Here is a 17234-nt window from a genome sequence, read left to right as displayed (position 1 = left end):
TGAAACGGTGGTAGCAAGCCTCTCTTTGGTGTTTTCTAACCAGGTTTTCCCTATCTCTTGATTTGCCCTCTCCCATCCAATATTTAGAGACTATTGAGTCACAGACACAGAGTTTGGGAGGAGAATATTGTTAGAGATGGAGAGGTAGAAGTGGAGGCATTGGCCTAGAACATTCTGTTCTGAGAATAAAACTCAGTCTGAGCATAAGAAATAATATAAATGTATACTGTCTCTATTTTACATACTAGTCTACTTACAGATAGACGGTTTATCTATTCAACAAATATATTGAGTATCTCCTACTCTGCCCAACGCTGATCTAAGCACTAGTGAGACGTCAGTGAATGTCATCATCAGAAAGTCTCCCTGTCCTCATCTTATTAGGTAAAACCATACGAAATTGCTATTTTCGTTTGGTTAAAAACAACTGAGTATAAATAACACAGACCATATGATCCAGTCGTTCCACCCCCAGGTCTGTACCTAAAAGAAGTAAAAGCGTACACCCTCAGATCTGGACACCGATGTTTGCCGCAGTTGTGTCTGTAATAGCCCAAACTGGAAGCAGTCCAAATGCAAAAGCACTGAGGTGTCCATAGAATGGAATACTACACAGCAATAAAAAGGAGTCAAGTGCTGATATGTGCTACAACTCAAATGGACTTCAGAAACATCATTCTACGTGAAAGAGAGCAAATACAAAAGACCACATATATGATTTCACTTATATAAAACTTTGGAAGACACAAACTAATTCATAGTGATAGAATGCAGATCATTGGTTGCCTAGGGACACAAGAGTAGGGATGGATTCGGGCAGGAAAGGAAGGAGGCAAATGAGATCTTTGGGGGATGATGGATATGATTACTGTCTTGATTGTGGTGATGGGCTCACAGGAGTGTCCCCCCATCATACTTTATCAACTGGTGCACTTTATGTGCAGTTTATTATATGACAATTATAGCTCAATGATGGTGTTATAAACAGCCGGATGGCAGCAATTTCTATGCATCAATCTACAGATATATTTCAGTAATGAATTAATTTAAACATTTTTATATTCATTTTTTTATACATTTATTGATAAGCTGCCATGTGCCAAACTCCATGAATGGTATTATCAATGAAAAGCGAATAAGATTGTCTCTGCTTTGAAGGTTAGTGGAAGAAGTAGGTTTGTAAACAGACAACTGAATGCCTTTCCCACCGGCAGCTCTGAAGCAATTACCGGGCTTAACCAAGTTTTCCTTTGTCGATTGAATTTATGTGTGTGTCTGCCCTTCTTTTTCAGAGCGACTTGTGGTCTTTGGGAATCACCGCCATCGAAATGGCAGAAGGTGCTCCCCGTAAGTACCTTCCTCTGGGGTGAAATCTGTTGCTGGTCTGCTCTGCAGGTACTGAAGTTTCTTTGCCAGGAGCTGCAGTTGCTTTACTTCCACTACACCGAGCCCTGCATGGATTCAAGCTGGCATATTTAGAAAGCAGAGTCATCTTAAATCAACCAGGAATCCATTCATTTCAGAGCAGTGAGAGAATTCTGTTTTTATTAGAAAAAAGGAAGAAAAGAAAGCATGCTTTGGAGAGTCCTATTTGTTTTACAGATTCTGTACATCGTTTGTCCTTTGACTCCTCCTTATCTGATGTAAAACCGTGACCAACTCACAAAACTATAAACACCAATGTATGAAAATTCAAAATTAATTTTCAATGCACACGTTATACAAAGACTGCACTCGATCGCTATCACTCCTCTTAAAATACTGATTTTAAGAATTTTAGATTTCCCTGCTATTTGAGGCAGAGTGGCCAGGGCTCCAGCAGTCTTGAGAATCTCATTTCCTTGAGATTTGGAGTATTGGGCCTGGCAGAGAGTCTCTGTCAGGAGACTGTGCCTCACGATTTCCATATAGGAAGTGTAACTGGTTGACAGCCAGCTGCTGCAGTGGCACCAGGCCGCACCTTTCAAGGGTCACTCCCCGCCAGTGACCTAGCACAGTGGAGATACAAAGTCAGGCCCTTTCCTGGAGATACAAGATTCCTTTATAGGCAACTTTCACCCAAGTGATCCCCTATGACTTTGCAGGACCCACAGGACAGTGTGGGATCCATCCACCTACCTTTTCTCCCTGTCTCCTTCACTCAGGGTCAGACTTGCATAGCAATCTGATGACTTCCCATTCTGCCTGGCTCCTTCCGATTTCCATTCACATAGTAATTTCCACAGTAATATCCTTGGTGTCTGCATGTCAAAGGACCAGGAAAAAAATAGGAGCTTTATCTGCACGACAGGTTGTTATACTTACGACTTTTACCTTCAGGTTGTCATTGTTTTCTTACTTTTCAGTCTAGAATTGGTAGAACTCATCTGTAGCATGATTGATTTGGAGTGCTGGTTGACAAAATTGCCCTCATTCACAATGCTAATAGGCATGTGTGAATCAGAAAAATAATATATTGCAGTCCTAAACCATATTATCATTCTTGATGAGTGGTAGACAGTGCTAAAAATAAACTTCTGCCCACAGAATCCTTTGGCTTTTAGGGAGCATATATTCTTATTCTAGCTACAAAGTAGAAATGCTCCGAGATGTTTGAAAAGTAAACTAATAAAATGTTTTTATTAAAGTAAGAACATATGAGTGCTTTCGCTATAAACGATAATGTCATGTTTACAAGAAGAGATCTTTTTATAACTTTGTTTTTCTGCCAGACTCTGTGTGACTTAATCCTCTGGGCTTCCTGGGGCCAGTGAATTTAAAAACAAAATGAAACAAAACCCTTTACAAAACCTGAAAAACCATTCGGGATATCTGGAAACAGAGAAAATCGGGCTCTGGTGTTTTGGACTCCAAAAGTCTGTAGATAACGTTGCATTTGGATGAGCTGTCAAGTGAAAGAAATAGCATGGATAACCAAATATCTTTTATTTATGGCTTTGGCTTTTACTAATTAAAAATACCTTACCCTCTCCATTGTAGTTGTCATCTGATGTTATTTACTTTAAATGTCAGGTGGTCATTCACAGCAAGGATGGCTGGTTGTTGATCCTTTAACTTAGTTTCCTTAAACATGAAGTAGATGTGTATTCACTGGAAATGTTAGCAGTAGCTACATAAACCACGTTGTATTTGATGAGACTCCTGTAAGTGGACATTGAATCTTTCAAATGCTCATCAAATGGAAGCATTTGGATGTTCTGACTTTGTGCTCACTGGTCGTGTGTAAACTCAGTGAGTCATCGGGCAGCATGACCTGCACAGCCAAGACGGGCTTGGCCTGGGTTTGGCCTCCTAACTGTATCTGGCCCTTGTTTTGGTCTCTTGTAGCTCTCTGTGACATGCACCCTATGAGAGCCCTCTTTCTCATCCCTCGGAACCCAGCGCCTCGGCTGAAGTCTAAGAAGTGGTGAGTTTGGTCTTCAATGTTTTCCAGATCTAAGGGTGAGGTTTTCTTGTGGTTCAATTTTGGATTAGCTCTAATTTCTAGGTCCTGCTGATAGAATGAGACTAATACATATTATGGCTTGGTGAATGACTTTCCATATGCTGTAATTCATCTTATAGTACATATTGAGTAGCTACTATTTGTACAGCAAGTCTTTATTCTCCCACCTTCAAGATAAGAAATTATTAGCCAAAATGCGTAAGTGAAGCCCAAGTAATAACACGAAAGCTCTTTGACTTTAACCCCAAGTCATGTCTTTCCTGGCAGCACAGAACAGATTATCAGAGAGGGTGATAATTTGGAGAGTCAGCCCGTTAGATTGGCTGATTTCTCTTCTGTTTCTTACAACAGTAATTCCCTAAGTTTATATACATACCGGGTAATGTTTGAGATTATTTCTCTGGCACGTGTATGAGCATTTGCAGTATTTTGTCATTACTGCTGTCTTCGCATATGGCAGGGGATACTGGCTTCTTATTTGGGGCAGAGCTATAACTTTTCCTTTTAATAAACTTACATAAAATGGTGGCTTACTTTAAAGAAAACTACTACATGAATACTAGTATGAGTGGTGTGAGGTATGGCAAAAATTATGTAGATCGGCTATGGACTGACATTTGAGAAGCAGTTCTACAGGTTAAGCCAGATGCTGGACATTTGACTTTTTTGAGATAATTATATAGTCTGAATCTTTTAATCTTATCATTCCATAACCAAAATTCACTGCTTCCTCCTTTCTTCCTATGGAAATGGAGTGTCCTCCCTGATATGTTCTTGAATCTCTGATTCCTCTTGCACTGAGGCCAATTCCTGCACCACTTGTGACCACCTGTCGTTTTTCTAGAGATAAGTCCTGGGCAGTGAGAGCGTGAAGGGACAGGATCCTTCTGCCCCTTTCCACAGCCCTTCATGACCAAGCGCTTGACTGGGCCCTCATGTTTCCCACCCACCCACCCACATACAGGGGGCAGCCTTAATTACTACCAGTCATCTGCTAATGACAGCCACCGTGGTGGAACAGAGGAAAGGCATGCTGCACAGAAAGAGGGAGGGAAGCAGCCAGAAAAGGGATGGCAGCCTCAGAACTGCCGGGCCTGCGAGGGGAGTGAGAGTTGCTATTGGTAACAAGGAGGCAGAGTGTTCCCTGCTCCTCCTTCCTCTGCAGAGGGTCACTTTGGTACAAGACAACCATTCTCTCCCCAGCAACAGCCCTCCCATTGGGCGTCACACATCATGTGATCGGCAGAGCACCCCAACACCCTGCTTCCTCTCTTCTCTCTGGATCAGACTCCCGGGGAGAGGGGCTGGCTCCCTTCTCTTTGCTGGAAGCGACAGTGACACTACAAAGCCCTCTGCTAGGTTCCTGCTTGACATCTGCTAGTCTGCTGTATGCAGTGGGCCTGACTTACCCTGTCCCCTGCCCTCTCATATCCTCCTCTGCCTTTACTGCTGTTGGACACGTATCCTGAGCTTTTCCATGGAGAAGGACAAACCGGCCCTTCACAGATGTGTTTTATTTGGCTGTCGCAGTGTGGTCATACACCCTGTTTTAAAAATATGTGTATTAATTGACAACACCTGAAAATCTGTCAGTTGAGCATTACATTTAGATTTCTGGCCTTTTCCTTGCAAAGATGCAGTGAACTACCTGCTAAGCAGCTCCTGCTCCCATTTAGGGCAAGGGATTGTCCTTCTGCTCCAGCCGCCACCTCTCCCCAACTCAGAAGCTGCTGTTGGTTTGTTGGCATACACCTCCCGTTTTCATTAACCGTGATCTGCACCACCCCTTTTTGTGACCAGCCCAACCCCACGGAAAAGTGCGTGAAGAGACATCGCACTCCTTGCACTACAGTGTTGGTTTTCACTGACAGAGATCCAAAAAGATCAACTGCGTGCTTTGTTTAAGAAATACAAACTTTTAGGACAATGCAGGCTGATTTTTCTGCTTCAGACCTTTGACAAGAATGAATTTTAATAATTCAAGGGAGCTTGAGAAGTTTGGAAACAGTGAGAAGTCCATGCCAATCTCACCTCCTCCTGCCTCCTTGCACACCTTTCCCTTGATGAGTAAGGAAAGCTGGCTAGGAAAGCTATGGGAACCGCCCGGTATTGTTAGACGGAAGGAAAAGTGACCTGATTGTTAGAGAGTGACTGGGGCATCAAAAGCCCTGGGAATGTGCCCTTTCCCGTTTCCATCCCAGCCTTTGTAGAGGGGGTGGTGCTGCCCCAGGCACATGATACTTGACAGCAGGTATGGCTCCCATTTCTCTGTAATACAATTCCACCAGTTTTTAAGTGAACATATTTAAACATTTCTAAGTATTTTACCTTGAAAGAGCAGGTCAAAAGTAATTCGAAGTAAGTTAGGGTTGACTTTAATAGACTCTAGTGTATGGGAGGAAATGAAACATTTCATTTTTTCTTTTTTTTTTTATTTTTTTCTTTAAAGGAAAGGACTCCCTTCCCCAACCAAGAGGCAAAACTCCAAAATGTTCTTTTATTTCCAGGTCTTCTCTACCTAAATGAGTTATCAGGTTAAATGCATTATTCTCAGTGTATCTATCAACACATAACCAAAGAGGGTGCCATTGTAGAGGTAGGGCCATGAACTCTTTTCATGGTAAACATTCAATGGAGCATCACTTTCAACATGACTGAGTCTACAACAAGCAAGGCATAAACTGGTCACTTAGTGTGAATTTTTTTAAACTTGTACCTTCAAGATTTAAGAAGTAAAGGCAGTGGAGCTGCTCTTTCCACTGTCATCATGAAGGAAAAAGAGACCACCACCACTCACAGGAGCCCCGTTCTTCCTTCCCTATTAGTATGATGAGGAGGGTCCTTTGTGCTAAGGGATTATGAAGTTAGGGCACCATCGAATGTTCAGGCATTTAATAATAAGTTGTCTGGGAGGATTGTACCCTTAGTTGAATCAGAGGAAACCAAAGATATTCTCACCCTCTACCCCTATATCAGCACCAGCAAGTGAATAGTAAGACTGGGATTCCCATTTTTTCCTCCTGTCTCTTGTGTGTGGGTGGGTTCCACTCGCAGGGGTAAACCATCTCATTCAAAAGATTTTCTCCTCCCTTCTCCTGCCACCCTGCTCATCCACACTCACCTGCCCTCACAAATATACTCAGTGCCATTGCTTCCCTCCAGGGCCTTCTGGAGAAGAATAGGAATGGCTCCATCAAGTACAAAATGGTGAATCTTATACTTTTCACATGCCTTTTACATTTGAAGAGCCCACACTGGAAAAGCAGCACTCAGCTGAGATCATTAGAAAAAGTCATAACTGCTTATCTATACAAGCTCCACTGGTCCAAGCTGCTCATGCTCCAGATGCAGATGTGGAGGGCCAGTGAGGCTAAGGGGCATATTTGCACGAGTCCTAGGCTCCTCACTGGGAGAGCCAGCCTGGACCCGGCGTCCTGCTTTGGCTCCAAGGCTTAAAATCACCCCCGTTATTTTATGAGGCACCAGTTCTGATTCTTGATGGGTTGTCAGACTTTTGTTTTGAGATAGGACAAAGCTCGTGTGTGTGTGTGTGTGTGTGTGTGTGTGTGTGTGTGTGTGTGTGTGTTTCTAAATAATAATACAGAGCAAATGTCAGAAAACCCTTCAAATAGGTGGAATTTGCTAGTAGTAATGTGACTGAACTTTGGACTTTATTAAAACCCAGCTAAAAACTATTACACAGACTTTAAAAATTAACTTTTTTTGTGCACCCTCCTTGAAGATAACAGCCCAGTTGACTCTTCCTGCTAACATATTTAATCTATAGGTTTACTGTGTTCAACAGAAATGGTGATTTCTTTTTTTTAGAGACAGAATCTCATTCTGTCACCCAGGCTAGTGTACAGTGGAGCAATCATAGCTCACTGCAGTCTGAAACTCCTGGGCCCAAATGATCCTCCCACCTCACCCTCTCCAGTAGCTAGGACTACAGGTGCATGCCACCATGTCCAGCTAATTTTTTCTATTATTTATAGAGAGAGGGTCTTGCTATATTGCCCAGGCTGGTCTCGAACTCCTGGCCTCAAGCAATCCATCCATCTTGGCCTCCCAAAGCACTGGGATTATAGGTATGAACTACCACACCTGGCCAGAAGTGGAGATTTCTGCTCCTCAGTCCTAAAGGTGGATGCTGTGTTCCTTAAGCCTAGTGATGCTCAGGGGTTGCTGGGGGCAATGTCATCATAGTCATCAAAATAATAATGGCAAACACACATACGGCATTTATGATACCAGGCACTGTTCTCAATATTTTACATGAATTAATTCACTTATCGTAACTTTTTTTGAGATAAGTACCAATAATATCCCCATTGGTAGCCAGGTAAACTGAGGCACATAGAAGTTAAATAATTTGTCCAAGTTAGTAAGTGATGCAACTCAAAGTGGAGGCAGAGGGTAGCTTTGGGAAATAGGGCAGGGCTGATGCAAATTCTGAGGTCAAATGATGATTACCAAAAACTTTAGCCCAACTGGTTATAATGGGGGATGAGACAATCTTTCCAGCATTTTTAATTCCCCCAACACAATTTAACATGTAAACAGGTTAAATCTGGGAAGATAAAGTATTTAGTGACTCCGATGATAGAGCTGGTCTTCTCAGACTATAGGCACCAATCATTACCATTTATTTCTCCATGCCAACTCTTGGGAAATTAGTATTACTAACCTTAGGTGTTTCTATTTTATAAGAAACAGAACTAAATTACCATCAGGAGAGATTCAAGTAATAAAGTTATATAGATGTACTTTAAACTCATTAGCACACTTGGCAAACAGTGAGGTGATATTCAATATAGGTGAAGTGTTTTCACTCTTAAATAAGTGTGTAATTAAGCATATTGATTCTTTGGTCATGCTAACTTAAATAAGAGACTATGAATCCTTCTTTGAAGACTCGTTTTAAGTAAGCATTATTTTCTCTACAAAGGATACCATTTGAGGAAGATATGAAATACATTACCAGCTTTGTAGTTCTGCACATGTAGGCCCACGTGAAAACACTTCACCTATATCGAATATTACCTCACTGTTTGCTGAGTGCTCTAATGAGTTTAAAGTACATTTATGCTGCACATGTGGCCCAAAATTATTCTCTTGAATATCTCTGAGGTTTTTTTCCCAGCAAGGCATACTGGGAAAAACGACTCTGTTTAATAACTAATTTCATTAAACTTGAACACTATTCAATTCTGGAAATCTGGAGATTTCGTTTATTGTTTTTTTAGAAGTCAGTATCAGGAAATAGAATGTACAGTCTATTAAATCTGGATCTCACTTTTAAATTGAATGTGATTTATTTATCATCCTTTAACAGTTAGTTGAGCATTTTATAAAAAAACAAGCACTTCGGTGGGCATGGTGGCTCATGCCTGTAATCCCAGCACTTTGGGAGGCTTCGGCAGGCGAATCACCTGAGGTCAGGAGTTTGAGACCAACCTGGCCAACATGGCAAAATTCCATCTCTACTAAAAATACAGAAATTAGGCAGGTGCAGTGGTGCGCATCTATAGTCCCAGCTACTCAGGAGGCGAAGATGCAGGAGAATCACTTGAACCTTGGAGACAGAGGTTGCAGTGAGCTGAGATCGCACCATTGCACTCCAGCCTTGGTGACAGAGTGAGACACACACACACACACACACACACACACACACACACACAAAACCAAAACAAGCACTTTCTTTTAGTTTCCAGCAAGAAAAAGAGAACTGCCATTTATGTTCCTTGTAAATATTTCATACCTTTCTGTCTTAATTTTTGTTTTCATCTTTCTAACACTGATTTTTTTCTATGTGAAAAAGTACTGTATGGAGTTTTTTATATCTTCATGCTGGTTAACCTCATTCTCTTCAGTTCATTCCTTAGGAGTGCCCTTTATTTTATTACCTTTTTCTGGCAAGGTTTCTTCTTGGATGAGATCATATTTATGCCTCCACAGATGTATTTGATCTGAGAAAGAGAAGAATATCCGCTCTCCATACCTCCCTTTCTGTCCCTCAAAAGTGGAGACTTGAAGGTGGCCGTATTGCAGCTCTTGCCCAGAACCTTCATCACGCATTCACTCATGCACCAAACATGCAGATCAGGTAGTGTGTTTATCACGCAAAGATGGCTCAGGCACGTCTGACGCAGCTGAGGATTTTCAGCGTGAAGAAGCAAGGGTATGCACAGAAGCACTTAACAAGGAGGTGCATAGAGTGTCCGGCTGTCACTCTTTCTAGTCCACAGTGTAGCCAACGCTGATTCCTCCTGGGGCGACCCCAAGCACAGTATTCTACCTTTACTTCTATGTAAAATATTTTAAAAGCTTGAATGTAGCTTAGAAATTTAGAGAGGAAAGAAACCCCAGTGGAATAAAGTGAAAAGCTGCTTTGACCTGGGTAGCAATAGAGAATGCTGCATACAAGCCAGGAGCGGTGGCTCACTCCTGTAATCCCAGCACTTTGGGAGGCCGAGGAGGGGGGCTCACCTGAGGTCAGGAGTTCGAGACCAGCCTGATCAACATGGAGAAACCCTGTGTCTACCAAAAATACAAAATTAGCTTGGCATGGTTGGAGGCAGCTGTAGTCCCAGGTACTCGGGAGGCTAAGGCAGGAGAATTGCTTGAACCCGGGAGGCAGTGAGCAGAGAAGCACTGCACTCCAGCCTGGGTGACGGAACAAGACTCTGTCTCAAACAAACAAAAAAGAGAGTGATGCGTACCAAAGTGCCCTGTCATGTTTGAGTGTTGAAGAACACGCTCCCCATTGTGTGTGGTGAAGGCACCTCTCGGGCCTGAAGAGTCTGTATGCAGGGTCCGCTGGGCAAAGGCTCAATCCTGGGGTCCCGTCCTATGTCTCCCCTGTCCACCACAGGAGGGCAACAGAGAGCACAAAACAGATCATTCCTGCTCTGAGCCGGATGGGAAGGGTGACCGGTCCCACCAAGGCCTCCCGGACTGCGTTGGAAGAGCATGCTTTAGAGCCATGAGCTTAACTATTTATGACTCTGAGCAATGCCTTGGAACTCTCAGCAGGAACATGCGTGCTCAATTCATGAATGATGGCTGAAGTCCACCATTAATTTCTGCCACTTTGTGGACTTCCTGCTGTAATCGTAGGTATGCCCTCTCGGCCAGGTCTCTGGCATCGGGTTTATCTTTGAGGAAATATTGCCTTTCTAGAGGGAGATAAATTTGCCTCTGGGTGTGAACGTAATTCTTTAAAGTTAAATGTCTATGTCCTTGAGTTAACAATAAAGGTACACATAGAGCCTGTTCTTATCCATTGGAAAGCAGAGTTCAAAAGTGATTCTGAAAATCCTAGGTACAAAACTTGCCTAATCAAAGTTCACATCATCACATAAGAATCTCGCTTACTTCTGCAAAATGTACTCCCTGTTACCCACCCAACGTTGGTTTTACTTTTCTCCAGCTTACATTTTCTGCCTCATTTAAGTGGCTCACCTCATCATCTCAGTGTCCCCCAACATATATTATTCTCATCCTACTAGTAGTTTTTCACTGATTTCCTCCATCTGAACTATCCTTTCCCCAGAGTGATTTTCTCCTAATTCTTTAAGGCCCAGCTCTGGTTCCCTTATTCCACTACCCCTTCTAGATGTGATTCCTATGGGGGTCTTTTTCTTCCCTGCTTCCTTTTAGTCTGCCACGTAATGTTATATATAAATTGTGCGAAAATGCTTTCATGTGTATAACTACATTCTGTTACCTCAGCTGCACATTGCTGATGATGATGATGCCTCTGAACCCTTTGTGCCTGCTCTAGTGCTACACCTGTTTTGTGATTAGTGGATGATCCTTATGCCGGCCAATTGGACCTTTAAAAAAACAAATCCCAGCATTTCAGAAATTACACATTTTCATCTCTTTGGATCGCCATTTTATCTGTGGATTCATGATTCATTTCTTTTGTTTGGCAGGTCAAAAAAATTCCAGTCATTTATTGAGAGCTGCTTGGTAAAGAATCACAGCCAGCGACCAGCAACAGAACAGCTGATGAAGCATCCATTTATACGAGACCAACCTAATGAGCGACAGGTCCGCATTCAACTCAAGGACCACATTGATAGAACAAAGAAGAAGCGAGGAGAAAAAGGTTAGATGCACGTTTGTATTTCAGCAACAAAAGCAAAAGATGGGGTCATTCACGGGCTCTTAATGTATTTGGAGGTGACTGTGAAGATTTCAAATGGGCCTGCATTATTCCTTAGTGTGAGGGGCTGTCTCCGAGATCACAGCCTCTGGGTATCAATGGGGTAAGGCTGCTGAAGTAGAATCTTTCATGAAAAAAACAGAACTGCAAGAAACATTACCTCTGCCAGGCACTGAACAAAGTCATGTTGAGTGATACTATGAAGTGCTTTAACCAGTGATTTTCTTAATTCAAATCGATATTCATGTTTAGAAGACTAAAACGCTACAGAAGACAGATAACCTAAAGAAAAAAATTCGTCTACTTGACATTTTTCCGTACTGACATTCTTCAACATTTAAGTTTACGTGCCCTGAGGCTCATTTCTAATTCCATTATTTAGAAGTCAGAAATAATTTTTTTATAGTTGCAGTGACATAAAAGATCATTAGTTTGCCAGGCTTGCTGTATAGAATATCAGATTTTGAGCTGAGGGTCATTTAACAGACTTCCTTATTTTATGTATGCAAAAACACATCTTTGTGACTCTAGCTCTTATATGTCACTGGCTTTTCACTCCATCATTGAAAAAACGTTAAGTCCAAACTTGGGGTCTCAGGCTGTGCCCTCCTTTTTTGAATGGAAGCTTCTATTTTCAACTAGCATAGAAATGCTGTGCTAATACTATGTATTAGGGAACACTGAAGTGAGCTACCAAATGAGACAGAAAATGCAAGCCGAAGAAAGGTGAAACTAACGTTGAACGGGTAAGGGGAGCGCTTTGCAGAAATGAGCGAGGTTCTTATATGGTGAAGTGAACTTGACTTAGGCAAATTTTGTAACCAGTAATTTCAGGATCTCTTTTGAACTTTGCTTTCCAGTTAATAACTCGTGAATCATGGCTAAAGTCCACCATCGATTTCCACTACATTGTGGGCTTGCTGCCATAATCATAGTTATGGTATCTCTCACCAGCACTCCCCTGCCCTGTGCCTCTCTGGCACAGGGTTTATCTTGGAGGAAACAGTACCTTTCTAAGGGGAGACAAATTTGTTCTTGGAGATTGACAAGCATGTTGACTGCACCCTGACCAAGGTACAAACTTGCACGGCCTGGAGCAGGTTTAGTGGTTAGCTGAGGTAGGGGAAGTGAAGGGTATGGGAAGGGAGAAATGGAGAGGACAGCACTGAGTACTTTGTGGGTAGAAGGCAGGAGCTGGGCAGATGACAGTCACAGGCATTGTGAGGCTGGAAAGCTGAGCATCCACAGTGCGGTGAGTGGAGAGGAAGACCGAGACCGAGGAGGGAAGGGGAGGCACATGGTAATGTGCTTGTTCTTGCTTCCCTCCTCTCCATTTCTCTCCCATCTGGAGTTCAGAGGCAGCAGCGGAGGGTAGCAGACAGCACAGGACAGAGGTTGCCCTTCTGTTATTTGTGCTTCCTTTCTTCTTTGCCTCTGCAGTTAATACCCATAACACAAGCTGGGGATGAGGGGTGGGGCCGGTGAGCAGTCTGAAGGTCAAGGCTGGATTGGAGAGGTAAGATCAGCAGAGGGCTAAGGCAGGAGGAGAAAATCTCAGTGAAGATTCCAGGAAGATTCTCTCTGTCTCTCTCTGTCTCTCTCTCTCTCTCTCAGTCCCTCTCTCCCTCCCCCGCCACCCAGCCTTCTCTCTTTCTTTCGTTCTTGAGACGAGGTCTCACTTTGTTGCCCAGGCTGATCTCAAATTCCTGGGCTCAAGCGATCCTCCGCCTCAGCATCTCAAAGTGCTGGGATTATAGGCATGAGCCACCCACCCCGCACCTTTTTTGTTGTTTGTTTTCTTTGAGACAGGCTCTCTTCTCTCTCTGTTGCTTGGGCTGGAGCACAATGGAGTTACCATGGCTCCCTGCAGTCTCTGTCTCCCAGGCTCAAGTGATCCTCCCATCTTAGCCTCCCAAGTAGCTGAGACTGCAGCTGTACACCACCATGCCTAGCTAATTATTATTATTATTTTTTAATTTTTAGTAAAGACAAGGTCTCACTTTGTTGCCCAGGCTGGTCTTGAACTCCCGAACTTATGAAATCCTCATGCCTCAGTCACACGAAGTGCTGGGATTATAGGTATGGGCCACCAAACCTGGCCCCAGGGAAGAATTCTTCTGCAGCTGGCATCAGGGACTTGAAGGAGTGTATGATCAGGTTAGACTCAAGAGTGGGAGGTTGTGAAGCTAAGCCAAAAAGGTGACTCATCTGCAGTTAATAAGATGTCAGTTAGACCCTAAGGAGCTGGGAGGCTAGCTCAAGATGGAGGAACTAAGTATGAAGAGAAATACATGGGTCAAGCTCTAAAAGTTCCAGGACGATTTTCCAACTGGTCCTTGTCCATGCTGGTCTTGGGCTACTTCATGAAGTCAGAATTTTTTTTTTTCTTTTTTTTCTTTTTTTTTTTTGAGACGGAGTTTCGCTCTTGTTACCCAGGCTGGAGTGCAATGGCGCGATCTCGGCTCACCGCAACCTCCGCCTCCTGGGTTCAGGCAATTCTCCTGCCTCAGCCTCCTGAGTAGCTGGGATTACAAGCACGTGCCACCATGCCCAGCTGATTTTTTGTATTTTTAGTAGAGACGGGGTTTCACCATGTTGACCAGGATGGTCCCGAAGTCAGAATTTTTAAGGGAATATTTAAGGCAGCGTGTCAGACATGCAACCCTTAAAAGCCAACTTCTCTAAAAAGGACATTTTATTATACTGTTAATATATAGCATAGTTTAAGTGCTCAGACTCTGTTTTCAGGTTCGTATTCTAGGTTCCTATTCTAGCTCTGCCCCTTATCAGTTATGTGAACACCACTCCAGTTTTCTCATCTTTAAAATGAGATTGAGAGTCTACTAATAATATCTATTGCCAGGAATTCTTGCAAAGATTAAATGAGATAATGCATTTAAAATGCTTGATATAATATCCAGGACATAGATGCAGTCAGTAAATATAAGTTATTCTTATTTAGGCAGTTACTTATTGATCCTTACTTTTTCATTACTTACTCAGAGTCCTTTGTGAGAACTCATGACCCATCTCCTTCTGGGGCATAAATAAGAGTGGGTGACACCCGTGACTCAGGTCGTTTCCGCATTTTGGGGGGCACAAACTTTGAAATGTGACTCAGAACTCACCACAACATGAAGTTATATCACTTTTAATGTGTTTGTTCTCTGCGAGTGGAAAAGTAAGATTCTTGGCAATAGGTGTATTCAAGAATTATGTGGTAATTTATGGAATCTAATCATGTTTAGGCTTAGGGCCACCAGAATCACAGTTCTAGTCTCCTTGTTTTCTGCTCCCAAGGAAGGGTGTTTGGGCAAATGAGATCTCATTCCATTTGCTCAATTTAATGAAATGACTAAGTTTGCTCTAATATTACTTTCACTTCTTAGTTGTTCTATCACCAACTTTTGGTAGAATTAATCAAAGCAATTCTACTTTGCATTGCTTTATGATTTTTTTAACCTGGTATTTTTTTTCCCTAAGATAGGTTGACACATGCCAATTTAACCCAGCTATATAAAAGCAGTCAAAGCCAAATTTTGGTGAAGTATTAAATATTAAATTGAGGAGCCTGACAAGTGAAGGTTTTACCCTAGAGAGTAGAAATAATTGGAATAATTGTGTGCTTCTTTTCCTTGCTGTAATTTCCTTTCTTAGATAAAATTTTCGCATTTTTTTTTTGAAAGTTGTTTATTCATTTTGGAAAAGTTTGGAATATTACATTTTTAGTGTGGAGCATTAAAACAGTTTATGCAGGTTTTTGATATTTTGGTGAACTAATATTTTTAAAATAAGTAGTCTGAAAGCTTCATACATACCTAAAATACACTTGAACTCATCCAACTTTTGGCTTTCTTTCAGTATCTCTTTTAATCAATGGCTAAATAGTGTGAAAGACAAGGCATATTTATCAAACCTGAGCATGCTCACTGTGTGACTACTGCCTCCTGGTGGTAACATAACTAAATTGCAGTTTCAGTTCCTTTTTAGGGATGTGCAAGTACCTTCAAGGTCGTAATTATTAACCTACAGCTATGAAGAGATAGCAGTAATGTGACATCTCTCTTGCTTAAAAGCTCCTCCAAGGGTTCCTCAAAGCCCATAGAAAAGTTCTCAGCATGGCATTTATAAGAATCAATGAGCCATTTTGTCCCTGCTAGCCTTTCTCCCTCCATCAGGTTTTCTCACACCAAGGCACCTACCTAACTACTCACAGCTCATTGTTTCCTGAACATATTATGCACTGTAATACTGCCAGCCTTACTCATGTGGATATGTTGCTTAGAATGTCCTTTTCCCACCAATGCCAGCTAATAATTGCCTGAACAAGAGCCACTGACCTTCCAAGGACCTGTTCATTTTTTCTTCAAAGACTTCACTGTCCCTTCCTCCATTATGGCTAGTGGCACTAGCTGCTCCTTTCTCCGATATGTCATTGCTCCTTATATATACTGCTATTTAGCATATAACATATTGGAAAGAGCACTGGTTCTTAGGCTGGAAAAGTTCTGGATTGAATTCTAAATCCAAATCCCTGATTGACCTTTTAATGATGAGATAACATTGGTTATATTACTTAACCTCTTGTAATTCAGTATTCTTGCTTAAAAAACAGACACTATTTTGGAGTGTTATTATGAAAAATGAGAGAACAGAGTAAACTATCTAGCAATAGTGACTGGCATGAGAGCTACCCACCAAATATTCATTCCCTTTCTTGACTATCATGGAGGCTCTGATATTTACTCATCTCACACATTAGATTTGATCTCTTCCAAAGCAAAGCCTCAATCTTATTCATTCTCTATGTAATCTGCTTCACATTTTGCTGAATTAAATGATTGTCCCTAGTGGATCAATCAAAACACATTTTAACTATATATTTTAATAGTACCTATTGTCAAAAGTTTCTTTGTTGCATTTATCAAGATAATCTAAAGACAGTTTGTGAGTCCATGTAAGTCATAATAAAGTCATACTTTAAAAATGGTTAATATCATCAGTAAGTTACAAATGGGCCAATGGGTTTGATATGGGTGGCTTTATAATGGGAATTAACACAGACAGAAATTATTTTTTAATTGAAAATAAATTAACAAAAATATTGAAAAGGATTATTTTAATTCCTTATCTTCTCTTTCATGTGAACATTAGGCATTGGGGACAGATATCTAGAGTCAGCTGAGACAGTCTTGAATGTGGTTAATTTCATATACTGATGGGAACCATTAAACCACAAGCCTGGAGGCTGTTCCAGCGCTCTGTTAACTACGACTCTTTGGGCATCAATTTATTTATTTATAAGAGACGGGGTTGGGCTTTACTGAGTCATAGCATCTTCTTGTGCACTAACACTCTGGGGTCTTTCTTTAGATGAGACAGAGTATGAGTACAGCGGAAGTGAGGAAGAGGAGGAGGAGAATGACTCAGGAGAGCCCAGGTATGAGAGCAAAAGCCAAGTCTTCTAATGCTCACATTCTGAATTGTGCTTCTGTGGAATTCACTTTCCTTTTGATTTATAGGTTCGTTTTAAAGAATCCACCAGGGTGGTCTTATTTAATTTATTGCCCATTGAACATATTCATTAATTTGAGAAAATTTCCCTAGGCAGACATT

At 41.8% G+C, this 17234-nt stretch overlaps 1 protein-coding gene across 4 annotated transcripts in view; it reads left to right on the top strand.

Annotated features, from left to right (window-relative positions):
* TNIK (TRAF2 and NCK interacting kinase) overlaps positions 1-17234 on the top strand; it is a 412478-nt gene that overhangs the window by 299796 nt on the left and 95448 nt on the right. For all 4 annotated transcript variants that reach the window (XM_017529736.2, XM_017529735.2, XM_017529734.2 and 1 more), the window contains exons 8-11: positions 1293-1347; positions 3328-3406; positions 11386-11561; positions 16992-17058. In XM_017529736.2, the coding sequence (XP_017385225.1) occupies positions 1293-1347; positions 3328-3406; positions 11386-11561; positions 16992-17058 (377 nt within the window). The remainder of the gene's footprint in view (positions 1-1292; positions 1348-3327; positions 3407-11385; positions 11562-16991; positions 17059-17234) is intronic.

The sequence above is a fragment of the Cebus imitator genome, unplaced genomic scaffold (genome assembly GCF_001604975.1).
Source record: "Cebus imitator isolate Cc_AM_T3 unplaced genomic scaffold, Cebus_imitator-1.0 Scaffold61, whole genome shotgun sequence".
NCBI lineage: Eukaryota > Metazoa > Chordata > Mammalia > Primates > Cebidae > Cebus > Cebus imitator.
This window is presented reverse-complemented; position numbering and strand designations above follow the sequence as displayed.